The sequence below is a fragment of the Cydia fagiglandana genome, chromosome 2 (assembly GCF_963556715.1).
Source record: "Cydia fagiglandana chromosome 2, ilCydFagi1.1, whole genome shotgun sequence".
Classification (NCBI taxonomy): domain Eukaryota; kingdom Metazoa; phylum Arthropoda; class Insecta; order Lepidoptera; family Tortricidae; genus Cydia; species Cydia fagiglandana.
This window is the reverse complement of record NC_085933.1, coordinates 5,108,802-5,121,534: the sequence shown is the minus strand read 5'-3', so window position 1 is coordinate 5,121,534 and position 12,733 is coordinate 5,108,802. Positions and strand designations below refer to the sequence as shown.

The following is a 12,733-nucleotide window of genomic DNA, read 5'->3' as shown; positions in this document are numbered from 1 at the left end:
GTTCAACGCCAAAGACCGATGAATCGGTCACGGACACACAGAGCAACATAGACCTACGTTCATATGCATAACGTTCAATTTCAGTTTTGATACTTGGGTGACGTAGCGTCAGTGACAGCTTTTGTGTTCGACACGGCGTCGAAAAGGTTAAGGCTGTTCTCACTGCTGAAATTATAACAAAAAAAAAAAAAATAAGTAGGCAGACCTAGATCCTGGTTTTCCTGTAGTGCAAGATTATTTAGAACTTGGTTTTCACATCACCTATTCGAAAATAGTTATTTTCACCACACCAGCTCGGAAAGGCTTACATTGCACTTCAAAAACTGATAGCAAAGTTGCATTTTATTCACATGTGAGGCAAAGTAATCAAATGCCAATTTTGAGTTGTTTTCTTATGTTTGCTGGCATAATTGACTTTTAAATGATGATTTTAGATGATAAATATTTAATAACATTCATTTGATTGGTTTGATATTTTACATTTAATATTTGCTTCGGGTTGGTGTGCTGAAAAATTTTGTTTCATTCGGGGCCAAATTTTGTTTAACCCTCGTGTTTTGAAACCCTCGCAACGCTCAAGATTCCATTCTTAGAATCACTCGCTACGCCCGTGGTTCAATTTTGGAATATTAAATGTAAAATATCAAACAAAATAAAAGTCAATTCTACCAGCAAACATTAAAAAACAATTCATTTGATTACTTTGCCTCACCTGTGATTTACCGATAGCAAAGTGCAACTTTGCTATCCGTTTTTGAAGTGCAAAGTAAATCTTTCCGAGCTGGTGTGGTGAAAAAGACTTTTCTGCCGTCCTTGCTAGGAGGGATCAAAGTGCCACTGCTGATTCTAGAACACCATTTTGTAATACCTAATGAAACGCAGTATGACGGCGACCACAATGTAATAGATTTAACTATTCTCATAATAAAAGACACTTATTTGGTTGTAAAAAGAGTAATTTTATTTATAATTCACAATTAGAACAAAGTATATGAAATAAACTTGAGAAATTAATACATATTAAACAATTTTCACGTCGTTGGACATGTGTTTACCAATAAAAATATCCTTGTGACAAGGTCGGTCCTAACCGTCTGTAGGTACACTGAATTTCCACATTGACTAAACTCAATGGGGCAGGCCACACAACAGAAAAATGCATACTTGCAAGTAATTGTTGCACTACCATGGCAATTGATTATGGAACCATATCTGTTTGTAAAGATAAATAATACAATTAACATTTTATTAATCTAAATCGACTACATATTTAACATAAAGGAATATTCTAAAATAATGAAATAAGATTCCCTTGGTGGCAATCACGATGTATTGCGTCGCAGTACTCAAAAAAAAGCTTTGATATTTCAACAAAGTAAATGAAATTACAAAACAATATTCACAAAATATCGGAGAGCAGCACCTGTATCAAATCGTAAAAACAAAACCTGTCGCTAAACTTCGCGGGAAAGCTCGCCGTTGCCTTTGCGACCGTACGCGTACTATTACATAGCAAACCTATAGAAAAATTTACATCAAATCAGTACATGGTCACAAATTGAGCCCCAGCCCTCACTGCGGCCTCCTTTACAAGGAAAGCGACGTCGGAGCCCCTAATATGTACAATGAGTACCCACAACCGGAATGGAGACAAGCTGAATATTACAAAAGTAGAAGTCACAGCCTTCTAGGGACCAGTGAGGGCTGGGGCCGGGCTCGGAGCAGCGGGAGCATGCAGCAACCTCCCAGACGTATATCCACACCGCACTGTAGTTCTGTTACACGGCGCGACTGAGTCTCAGTGGCGCAAGTCTTTACACTTGATCAATTTACACTTTTACACGGCAGTCGCGGCGCTACTCGGACGCGCCGTCGTCTGCGTCCTCCAGGAAGCTAAATTTATTCGACGCTACAAAGTTCTGTAACAATAGAGAAATGGTATTGTAAATACGTTTTTTTCTACTCTTCTACTATTATCTGTCATTTATACATTCATGAACACTGATATAAGAACATACTTAATAGGTTTGAAAACATAGACCTAGTATTACATAGATGAGCTATACGCGTGCCTCCGTGAATGGCAAAACATACGCAAAGCGACAATATTAAAAACAAGTTTTAACATTCCTGACAACATAACAAAAACAATCTACGTAATTCGGTCGGGTTATTTGTTGCCCACCATAAACCATACTAATTTTTTGTGGGGAACAAACAAAGTGAGACTGTGACAAGGACAAGCAATAATACCGCTTTCTCTGCTACTCCTACTGAAATTTCCATAAGTGCATATCGTTCGGTCGTTTGGCCCCTGCCCCGTGTCATCTCTATATTATTGTACCTCTATGTTTGAAAAAAAGTCTACATTGACTAATAGTAAGTAGTACTCACTGGTTTCTCCTGCTCCTTCATCTTGGGCAGCTTCGGGTCGGGAGTGAGGTTGCGGCCGTTGCGGTCGTCGGCGCGCGGGGAGAGGGGCCGGGGGTCGCGGTCTCGCGAGTCGGCGTCCCGCGAGTCCCGCGCGTCTCGCGGGTAGTCCCGCGGGTCGCGCGCCTCGCGGTGCTCGCGGTCCCGGGAGGCCGGCCGCCGGTCCCGGGAGGCCGGCCGCCGGTCCCGGGACGGCGGGCGGCGCTCGCGGTCCTCTCGGGAGTAGTCGCGTCGGTCTCGGTCGTCCTTGGGGTACTCGCGCCTGTCGCGATCGTCTTTGGAGTAGTCGCGCCTGTCTCTGTCGTCCTTGGGGTCGCGCCGGTCTCGGTCGTCCCTCGAGTAGTCGCGCCGGTCGCGGTTGCCCGAGTAGTCGCGTCGGTCCCGGTCGTCTCTGTGGTCGCGCCGATCGTTGTCGTCCCTGTCGCGTCGGTCTCTGTTGTAGCTGTCTCTGCCGCGGTCGTCTGCAAAATATTATAAATCAATTGGTTGGTGTGGTAACTATTTGCTTGTAACTTTTGTATGAACACATTGATGTTGATAGTAATTGATACTGACAACAGAAACAGAAAATACACAATACATACCACGTCTAGCGCCACCACGACGTTCTCCGGAATGGTCATTCTGAAAAGAAATAAGAGTATGTTATGTAATGTGTGTAACTCAAAACTAACTCACAATACAAATATGGATGTAAGTTTTAAACCTACCCTGCGCCCCCAGCGTTCCTTATCCTCAGTTCCCTTTCGTGCCTCCTCTTCTTGTTTACGAAGACGTTCTTCTATTTCCCTTTCCCTAGAAAACAAAAAATAATAATTACTTTATGTGTTAGAAAGTTAAGAATGAAATGAAATCATATTTTGGCCAATATGTCGGTTTAAAGCGATCGATCCGTACATCGATAGCTACGGAACGATGTCTAGATGACCCTTTTATTATAGCACAAAGAAGTAAATATCTCAACTTTAAAAACATCATAACTTTTTAAAGTCGCTTCATGTGCATTATCAGAATTTATAAAAAAAGCATGCATTTATTGCGCAGGGTGCAGTGATAAGCGACAGAAAGGGTCGCGTTCTTATCAGACCATATATGAGTAATCGCAACATGTGGTATTATTTCATCACATGAATTTTAAATCACCATCTCGAACATAATGACCTCAAACAGCAAAGCAAAGTGTCATCGGAGGAATCGGTAGTATAGTATGGCAATCGCCCACTGTTTAACAGTAAGTTAATAGTATAATATTAATAACGGTACATAAAGACAAATATATGTATACAGTTGTTAAAAAATAACTGCATTTCCGTTGCAAGGTTGTTTTAAGCAATATACTGAGCAACTTAAACACTACGGGACCAACCCCGAAATTGAAAAAAAAAATTACCCTCCCGTAGAAAATGGACCAGCCAAAATGTATGAAACAGCCAAATTTTTTTTCGCGATTTCGGGGTCGGTCCCATAGTAAAAGTTGCTCAGTATAATCCCGAAACCTCCCTGGCAACAGGAATGCAGTTATTTTGTAGCCACCCTGTATATTGGCCGCGTCAGGTGGTACGGTAAGAGTGTTCCCGGAGAAACGGGTGGTACTGACTTGGCGGCGGTGTCGACGGGCTTGGCGGCGCCGAACACCTTCTCCGCGGAGACGGGCTTGGGCGGCGGCTTGTCGCGCTCGTCGGCGGCGGCGGCGGCGGCGGCGGCGGCGGCGGCGGGGGTAGCACCGTCGGCCGGCGTGGCGGGCGGCTCGGCGGCGCGCGGCACGGTGCGCGGCAGCAGGTTCAGCTTCGGCCGCTCGCGGGGCTTGTCTGCATACACCACACATTGTTTACATTTTCAATCTATTCTAGTAAATAGTACATTATTGTCGAGGCTCGGAAGTAGCTACTTGCAGGCTGAGGATTCGTTTTAAACGGACGACCTTGGGAGTCCGTTTAATTGAATCCGAAGCCAGCAAGTAGCCTTCCTGCCGAGTCATATATAGTGCTTTTCTCAAAAATGGTGCAAGAAATATAAATATCATAGAAATATTTTACAAAAACAACGTTCTTACGTATATATTTTCACAGAAAAAAGCCCTTGCCGCCTTTTTATTTTTTTAATAAAAAAAATAGAAGTGTATTTTTCTGCCCAAAATACCCCAACCTATTTGAGACAACTAAATAGTCGCGGTACTAATCATCTGTTTGGCTGTTTAATGGGCCTGTGCCGTCATTTGATATGGTCATTTCAACTTTTAAAAAGTTTGGAACTCGACAAATAATGGAATTTGTATGCAACATTGCAGTCCCAAAATCGAGACTGCAATGTTTTTAACTTTTTAATTTTTGACTGACCATAAACTACGCGCTTCGCGACCATATTTTTAAACGGCAAAGTCGACTTTGCCGTCCATTTTTGAGAAAAATAATATTTTGTATATCTACAATCAAAGAGTTTCTAGACTGTAGAAGAAGTATAAGAAAATACGTGTCTCGATTTGTGGTAATTGATTTGACAGTCAAAGTCAAACTACCGCGTCATGCACGGGGCGTGCAGTCAGCGTCATATAGTAGGTAGTATCTAAAGTATTCAAATAGTTCGGTACACGTATATGACGCCGACTGTACAATGACGTGTACTTCAACTATCAAATTCGAAGACCAATGTTTCCCTCCTCGTAAAGCCCACGTATTTTAAATTGAATGTTCGTGTATATAAATTAATTTAGTTTATCTGAGGAAACAAAAAAAGAAATGCTAGATTACATATTTGATTTATAACATTGATATGTTTATAGGTTCTAATTAGATCGAAACGGTGTGTGCATTGTAATGCATATTGGGCCATTTGGGCCTTATTACCTTATTCTACCATTAACAAATCTTGGATCCCTTGGCTTGGAACTCGTATGTATCGAAACAAATACTTGTAAACCAATGTTAGAAATATAACTTACCATCTCTGGGTGGAGGTGGGTCGCGATCCCTGTCACCGAAACCTCGGCCTCCAAATCCTCTACCTTCGCGGTTCCTAAAATTAGCACGAAAACATTTAAGTGCTATGACAAAAAAATGTTACTAAGAATACTAAAAAAAAAGTAATAAGTAGTAATATTTGATTTACTGGTGTATGGGTAATGTAATTAAGTTTAGAAATGGCAGCAGGTGCAGGTAATGACAGCCATGTGTGTAAATTAACTATTTTAGCTTAGAATCCAGAATTAAATAAATTTGAGTAGTATGTTGGTGTAAAGCGACCAGTTCGCGCATAATTAGGCACGAATCGGTGTCTAGGTAACCCGTTTCATATAGCACATAGAAGATAAAATTACGACAATCAAGATATTCTAATTTTAGCTGTCGCTTCATGTGCATAGATGTGTGGTTGGTAATGGCTCCTCTACACTATCGCCACTATCGGCGATGATAGACGATGACTGGCGGGGACGATAACGTAGAGGGCACATTCGGCAGCCTCCACCAGGCATCGTCTATTATCGCCTGCAACCCGAGAGTTGTCGGTTTTTTGGGCATACATCGGAGAGAATCGAGCGAATCGCCGGGTGCTTGCATTGTACAGGCGGTCATGTGGACGCCTGCACACCCCTGCCTGATGTGGTCATCTTGCCGATGATTCTATCAACGATTATCGCCGATAGTGTAAAGGAGCCATGAAACTGATAATTGTGGCAATCACTTGAAACAAATACTTAATTGGAAGTCGTGACAAATGCGTGTCGATCCGATCGATATTTCTCAACTCGCCAACAGGATTCATAATGTTGTATGTGACCGAACCAAACTAAGTTTGCGGCCCTTGGAACGATCATGTTATGTAGTAACTTAGTAAGAATTAGTGGTGGTACGTACCCGAAGCCCTGGCCGTCCCGCTCGGCGGTGCGGAAGCCGTCGCGGCCGCCGTAGCCGCCGCGCTCGCGCTCCCCGTCGCGGCCGAACCCGCGCTCGCGGCCGCTGCACACGCCAACACACATTAGCTCCCTATACTTACACTACATCAATGATATACTGGATAATCTGGGGTCGTAGTTAAGATGACAATATTTACACGTATTGCCAAATGCCAGTCGAAAAAGGCATGGGGTGACAGGTGGGAACGAAACGTCATGTGATCATTTCCATTTACGTTTCCATAGGCATTATCTATTAATAATAGTCTCTTGGCTAGGTCTCCTGATTATCTATGAATTGACTATTTGTAAGGTTAAAAGCGTACACAGAAGTCTTGAAATAAAATCTATCTCATTATGTTCAATGGGCAGTTTTGCTTCGACGTTAATTCTAGTCAATTGACGAGTAATTGAAACAAATCGTGTCCATCCAGGACGGAATGTGAGCACGAAGCGCTCTGTAGGTCAGACTTTTACCAGTTTTCAGCTGCATTTTTTAATTTAAGCCATTTCCTTAAGAACAGCATAAATGAAGGCAGATGACACTAGATATGTATGTAAGTACCGGTCGTCGCCGTAGCGGTCGCGGTCGCGGCCGAAGGAGTCGCGGCCGCCGTAGGGCGCCCGCGCGGGCTCGGCCGCCGGCCGCTCGCCGTCGCGCCACGCGCCGGGCCGCATGTCGGCCGTGGCTGCAAGTGCGACACACAACTCTAAATTAGGACCTCTCTTTTACCTAGTTAACACCTAACGGAAAATCTAGGTCACTCAGATTTAAGCAAAGTCTTTTGGAGCGGGCCAAAGACTAGTCTGAATTGAGTTACGGCCGCGCCGCGTCACAGATTGTACTAAAAGAGCCGGTCGCGGGGGGCTTCCAACGCGCCGCGGAGCCTCGCCTCGGCCGCGCGCCCGGCGGCGTCCCCGGCGGCCCCGCGGGCGGCGTTTCTGGCGTCCCCGCCGTCGCTGTGGGCGACGTCCCCGGCTAGAGGGTACTATTCCTTATTCTAGCGATTTACGAACATTCCAAAGAAAACGCTTACTGATCGCTAAGCGTATTTTCTGGCTCTACGAACAGTATTCATCTCTAAGGATATAAGTATATGGCTAGTATAAAAAAACTGTTAGCTGGTGATAAACGACACCTGACCTTTACTCAGACCTTCCCGGGACGATTAGAGTAACTTAAATTATCAATTTTGTTGCCAAAAGATCACAAAGTGAGGGATCACTTCAGTAACTTGTCGATTATGGCGTTAGAACATAGTACTTAGTCAATAATTTATTTGCAAAAGTAAAAGAGAATGAATCCATAAAATGGTGTGCTTCTTGATAATTACTGTACTCAGTGTGTACGTCCCATGTGTGACATTAGAGCCCGCTCCATAATACTGTTTGCTTATCATCATTGTGACCGCATTATTCGTACATAATGGATCAGATTACTCGCGATATTTTACTCGCTAAACTGAGCTACTTTTATTATGGCACCAACCCCGAAAAAATTTTCACTTTTTCATACATTTTGGTGATTAGATGTCGACATTTTCTATGGAAAAGCCAAAAAATTTTCTCCGATTTTAGGGTTGGTCCCATAGTGAAAGTAGCTCCGTTTAGCGAGTAAAATCAAGCCCTGGATTTAAAGCCCCATGGTCAGACACAGACTGTAGACAATAGTCCCTTCTGTTGAACATAATTTTTATACAAGTGCAAAATAAATACATGCTTGACGATTGAATTGAAAAGGAAAGAATAACGATCCTTTCCTATGATTTTAGAATTAAGAATCTGTAGGCATGAACACCTGTCGAAATATGCTTGCCCCGATTTTGATTGCGGCGAGCATATACATAAGAATAACACGATAATATAACGACATAATAATATTGACAAAAAAGTGAAAGATAATATTGAGTACTGACATTCCTCACGATCGCGGTCTCGATCCCGGTCGCGGGTGATGTCCCGGTCCCGGGTGATGTCCCGGTCGCGGGTGATGTCGCGGTCGCGCGTCATGGCGCCGGCGCGCGCGGCGGGCTCGGGCGCGGCGCGCGGCCCCGAGCGCCAGTCGCCCATGGTGCGCTCCGGGTCGTAGTCCCTGTAACCAAACATACATTGCTCATGTCGACGAGACCCCGACCCTCAATCTGGTACTATTTATACATGACTTAAAAATTAGAGTGTGTATTAAATGTATATTGCGAAATTTGCTAAGTTAACTAGCAATAGTTAATTAACTAATTAACAATAATTAATTAATTATTGTTAATTAATTAATTATTGTTAATTAACTTGCATAGAAGCGTATTGACATGTATATAAATGTATCATTAATTTAATATTATTGTTTTGTTCCTCTAATTGTAAATAATTTTTGAATATGACAATGTACAATGAATACAAATAAATATTCTATTCTATGAAATAATCTCCTCAATTATAAACAATACAGCTTACGTATGATGATAATATTGATAATGTAAAGTGTCACACGACGGTTGCATAACCTAAATGTCCTAAATACATAAACCAGTCAATATCAAGCCTGAGAGCATTCGTAATCGAGCTTCTAATGTAGGTCACATTCTTCTGTTCTCGTGTTGCATGCATTTAAACGTGACTTATTGGATTCGTTTAACAATGCAAAATACAGTTATCGCACATTCTTTTGTCACATTAAAACCGTTGGAATAAATCATGCAGAATTTGGGAACAGAGGGGCATCCCATTTTTTTTAAATTCTATGCAAATGGTCGTTAAGTTTACCTGTCCCGGTCGGAGCGGCCCCCTCGGCCCATGCGGCGGTCATTGTTCTCGGTCGACACCTCTATCCTAATCCGCCGGCCGCCGACACTCTGATAAACAAAATTACTGTTATTCACAATGATTTGGCACAATTTCGCATATCTGTACAGTACACAAAGAGAAAGCAATTGCTAAAAACACAATTTAATGAATATGGATAAAAAACAAATGCATATAAATATTAGTCATTATTTAATTTCACAAAGAAAACACTCAAAACACCCCCTAGTTTCTCCCAACACATGTTAACGTTATTTAACCTTTAAGTATGTATTAAGTCTCAATTATTAAAATGCTAATGTGCCATCAAATATTAGTGATTATTTAATTCTACTAACAAACGCAAACGCTAAATTCACCCCCTAGTTACATGAATTTAATTCTCATTAAAAAAACAAGTTAGGAATGACTAACAACACTTTACATTGAAACTAGGTCAGGTCAAGCCGGGCCAACTGCCGCTTCATCAGATTATTTTATGTAACCCCAGATTACTGGAGTAGATGCATTGGAAAGCTGCCAGAAAATGGAAAATGCAGCTATTTTTCAGGAAAACAACCCAAATATTTCCTCTGCATAATTATGAAATATACTTACAAGATCGGGCAGGTTCATGGCATTGATAAGGCTCTCTCGGTCTTCAAAGTCAACATATCCAAATCCTTTGAGGCGGTCACCTTCTCGCGGCAGCCTCAAGTTAATGATCTGTAGAAGATGTAGATAATTAATAATGGCACAATAATTATTTTCCGCTATTTATTACACAAAATAAATATTCATTGACGAAACATTGATAATTCTACATTATTTTATTATTTTTCTCAGCAAAGTAGGAAAGGAAGAAAGTCAGAGAAGCATGATTAAGTTCCATGCTTCAAATTTAATGTTTGTAAAATAAGGCTTCACTTAAATTTTAAACTATTGCATTTAAGAAATGAGATGAACAAATGGTAAAGCCACCAATTTTCATAGACAATTTAGTTGTAAGTGATAAAAAGTTTCAGTTTTCAGAGATTATGTGTGTATGTAAACAATTATTACACTTCCATTACATTAAAGCAGCAGTCTGAAATCTTTTAGCAGTCAAGGGCCACATAGTAGTTAATGAAATTTAAGCGGGCTACACTTTGTTAATATTACATACAAAATAGCCAGGGGGGCTCGCGGGCCGCCTGTTGCCGACCGCTGCATTAAACGGAAACCATATTACCTTGAGTCCTTCAAAGAGGTCCGAAATGGCGCTCTCGTCCACATCATAGGGCAGGTTGGAGATGTGCGCGATGAAGGGCGGGCGGCGCGGGATGGCGTCGTCGTCCACGGCCAGCCCGCCGCGCGCGGCGCGCGACGCCGACGGCAGCACCACCGGCGCGCGCGACCGCGACGCGTACCCATAGCTCTCCGTAGCTGCCACAACGGAAACAATGTTATTGGGTGACTAGTCCCGCTACTTAAATGTTCTAAATATAGGACTACTTTTTTACTGTAACAAAATTATGCTAGAATATAGAGTAAAACTGGCTTAGAGCATGGTAACAGGTTTGTAATTGGAGAGATGTGCATTTTAAGTTTTATTGAATTGATTTGTTTCTTGTTGTCTTTTTTGGTTCAAAATCAAATAGTAATATAGTTATAATCTGCTGGAACATTACAATTGGTTTCTCTCTACACTATCAAAGTCTGTAATGAGTCAGTCTCATTAAATTTTATCCAAATCATGTTGATATCAACTTAAGTCCGAGAGTAGGTAATGTAATAGAAAATTTGCGGTGTATTAGTTCAGTACATTTTCCTGTTGGTGCAACAAAATGGTTAAGACCTTACTCAGTTACACCAACTAAAACAAATATAAAAATAGAAAAAGACAACAAAAATAACAGCAATTTGTTTGTAAATTAGAATTATTACCTATTTGTGTTTAACTCACTTCTACCTACACATACAGATAAGGAATAACTAAATCAATGATGTAATTCTTGGAACATCTTACATCTTAATCATTGTTATTAAAAATATAGACCCTCAGCAATATTTAGGGAGCTGGCCAATGAAAGACTAGTCTGAATTGAGTTGTGGCAAGAGCCATCTCGTAGATTGTGCTCAAACTGCTGGTCATGGGGGTTTCCAACAGCAGCATGTTTGTGCCTCCACCCAGCCCCACAGGTTGAGTTTCCCTGGCTAGACATGGCACCGTGATTTCTGGTTCCCCCTCCTTCTCTGTGAGAGAAGCACCCGGCTAGAATGTGTATAAATCACAAAAGACCTTTCCTCAGACCTTCCCGGGACAAAGAGAGTGACTAGCACCCGTATGTGTGTCCCAAGTACGAGATTACCATTGGCCGGCCATTGCCCTCTGCACGTCATCATTGGGTCACAATTTTTTATTTTTTTAAGGCGTTAGTCAAAGGAAATATATAGAATATACTTACGTTCATCATCTACAGAGTCCGCCCAGTTGTTTGTGGTCGAAATAGTAGTCGGTTCCGCAATAATATCTGTGATGTTCACTGGGATCCATTTCGACTTCTTTGATTTCTTGTTGCCTGCAAGACATTACGTAAAACTGAATTAATTTCGGTGAAAGCGTACTATATGCTATGAGAATGAAGCGTGAGTGGATGGCATTGTTTCGATGACGCATAGCAAGCGAACGACCTACTACGACCGAATCTGAAAAGCGGTTATCCGTGGAGCAGGCACGTATCCAAAGGACAATCGCCACTTGCCGCACAGATGTTACAGTACACTGATCAAAGTTTTATTTATAGTTTTAATTTATTAGGGTAAAACGAAACTACGTAATGCTGAAATTTAAGTAATTAATATTCTGCACAAAAAGTTAAGAATGTGGCCACGCGGTAAATCCAAACGTCCGCAGAGGTGAAATGATGACACGTTAGCATTAATAATTGATACTTAATACATACTTAAAGGTTAAATAACATTAACATGTGTTGGGAGAAACTAAAAATATACGAAAATATCAAAATTAAAACATAAAACAAGTCAAAATTCGGGTTTTTTCACGTGACAAAATTTGAGCAACTAACCTGTAGCGGCCATATTATAAGGCTGGGGCCAATGTTGCCAGTGATCTAAAAACTGTCGAAATTCAAATGCTGCCATATAAAAGATGCGTTCATATGACCAAAGAAATAAAAAAGGGCATTACAGACTCCTAGACTCAGAAGATCCGTCCAAAAATAGAGAGTTTATACGTGAAAAGTGAGATGGAGATATGTATCAAAGAGAATATAATCACTACGTTTTAAGAGACGGGACTTCCATACTAGCGACTTGATCAGTCCAAGGCCCGAACGCTGTCTGTTCTCTTTGACGGCGCAGCAACTAGTATCATTTCTCTCTCCTCGCTCTTTTAAAAATGCCGTTTGTCAAAAAAGGACAACCATACTGTTGACAAGATGGACTTCAAATCCGGGTGTCCCCTTTTTAGGTAGAACCAGGTTGTGTATGTGTGTGTAATAACGTATATGTGTGCTCTTTTAGGGATGTGAAAAGTCGATTTTAATCATGTTATATATCGATAAACGCTACACAGCGGAACGAAATAGCGATTAATTTAAGCTTCAATATCTTCGTTAAACATAAACATAATTG

General features: G+C 41.6%; 1 protein-coding gene across 1 annotated transcript; it reads right to left on the bottom strand.

Moving 5' to 3' along the window:
- Nucleotides 1-935: 935 nt before the first annotated feature.
- On the bottom strand, nt 936-12,226 carry LOC134674469 (eukaryotic translation initiation factor 4B). The gene is made up of 14 exons (XM_063532557.1): nt 12,166-12,226; nt 11,545-11,658; nt 10,329-10,522; nt 9,716-9,823; nt 9,080-9,168; nt 8,236-8,411; nt 6,885-7,008; nt 6,282-6,383; nt 5,369-5,442; nt 4,028-4,238; nt 3,141-3,225; nt 3,015-3,054; nt 2,395-2,891; nt 936-1,919 (listed from the first exon to the last, which is right to left on the bottom strand). Exons 1-14 carry the CDS (start codon nt 12,176-12,178, stop codon nt 1,857-1,859), a joined length of 1,890 nt encoding a protein of 629 aa, XP_063388627.1. The 5' UTR covers nt 12,179-12,226; the 3' UTR covers nt 936-1,856.
- Nucleotides 12,227-12,733: the final 507 nt, after the last annotated feature.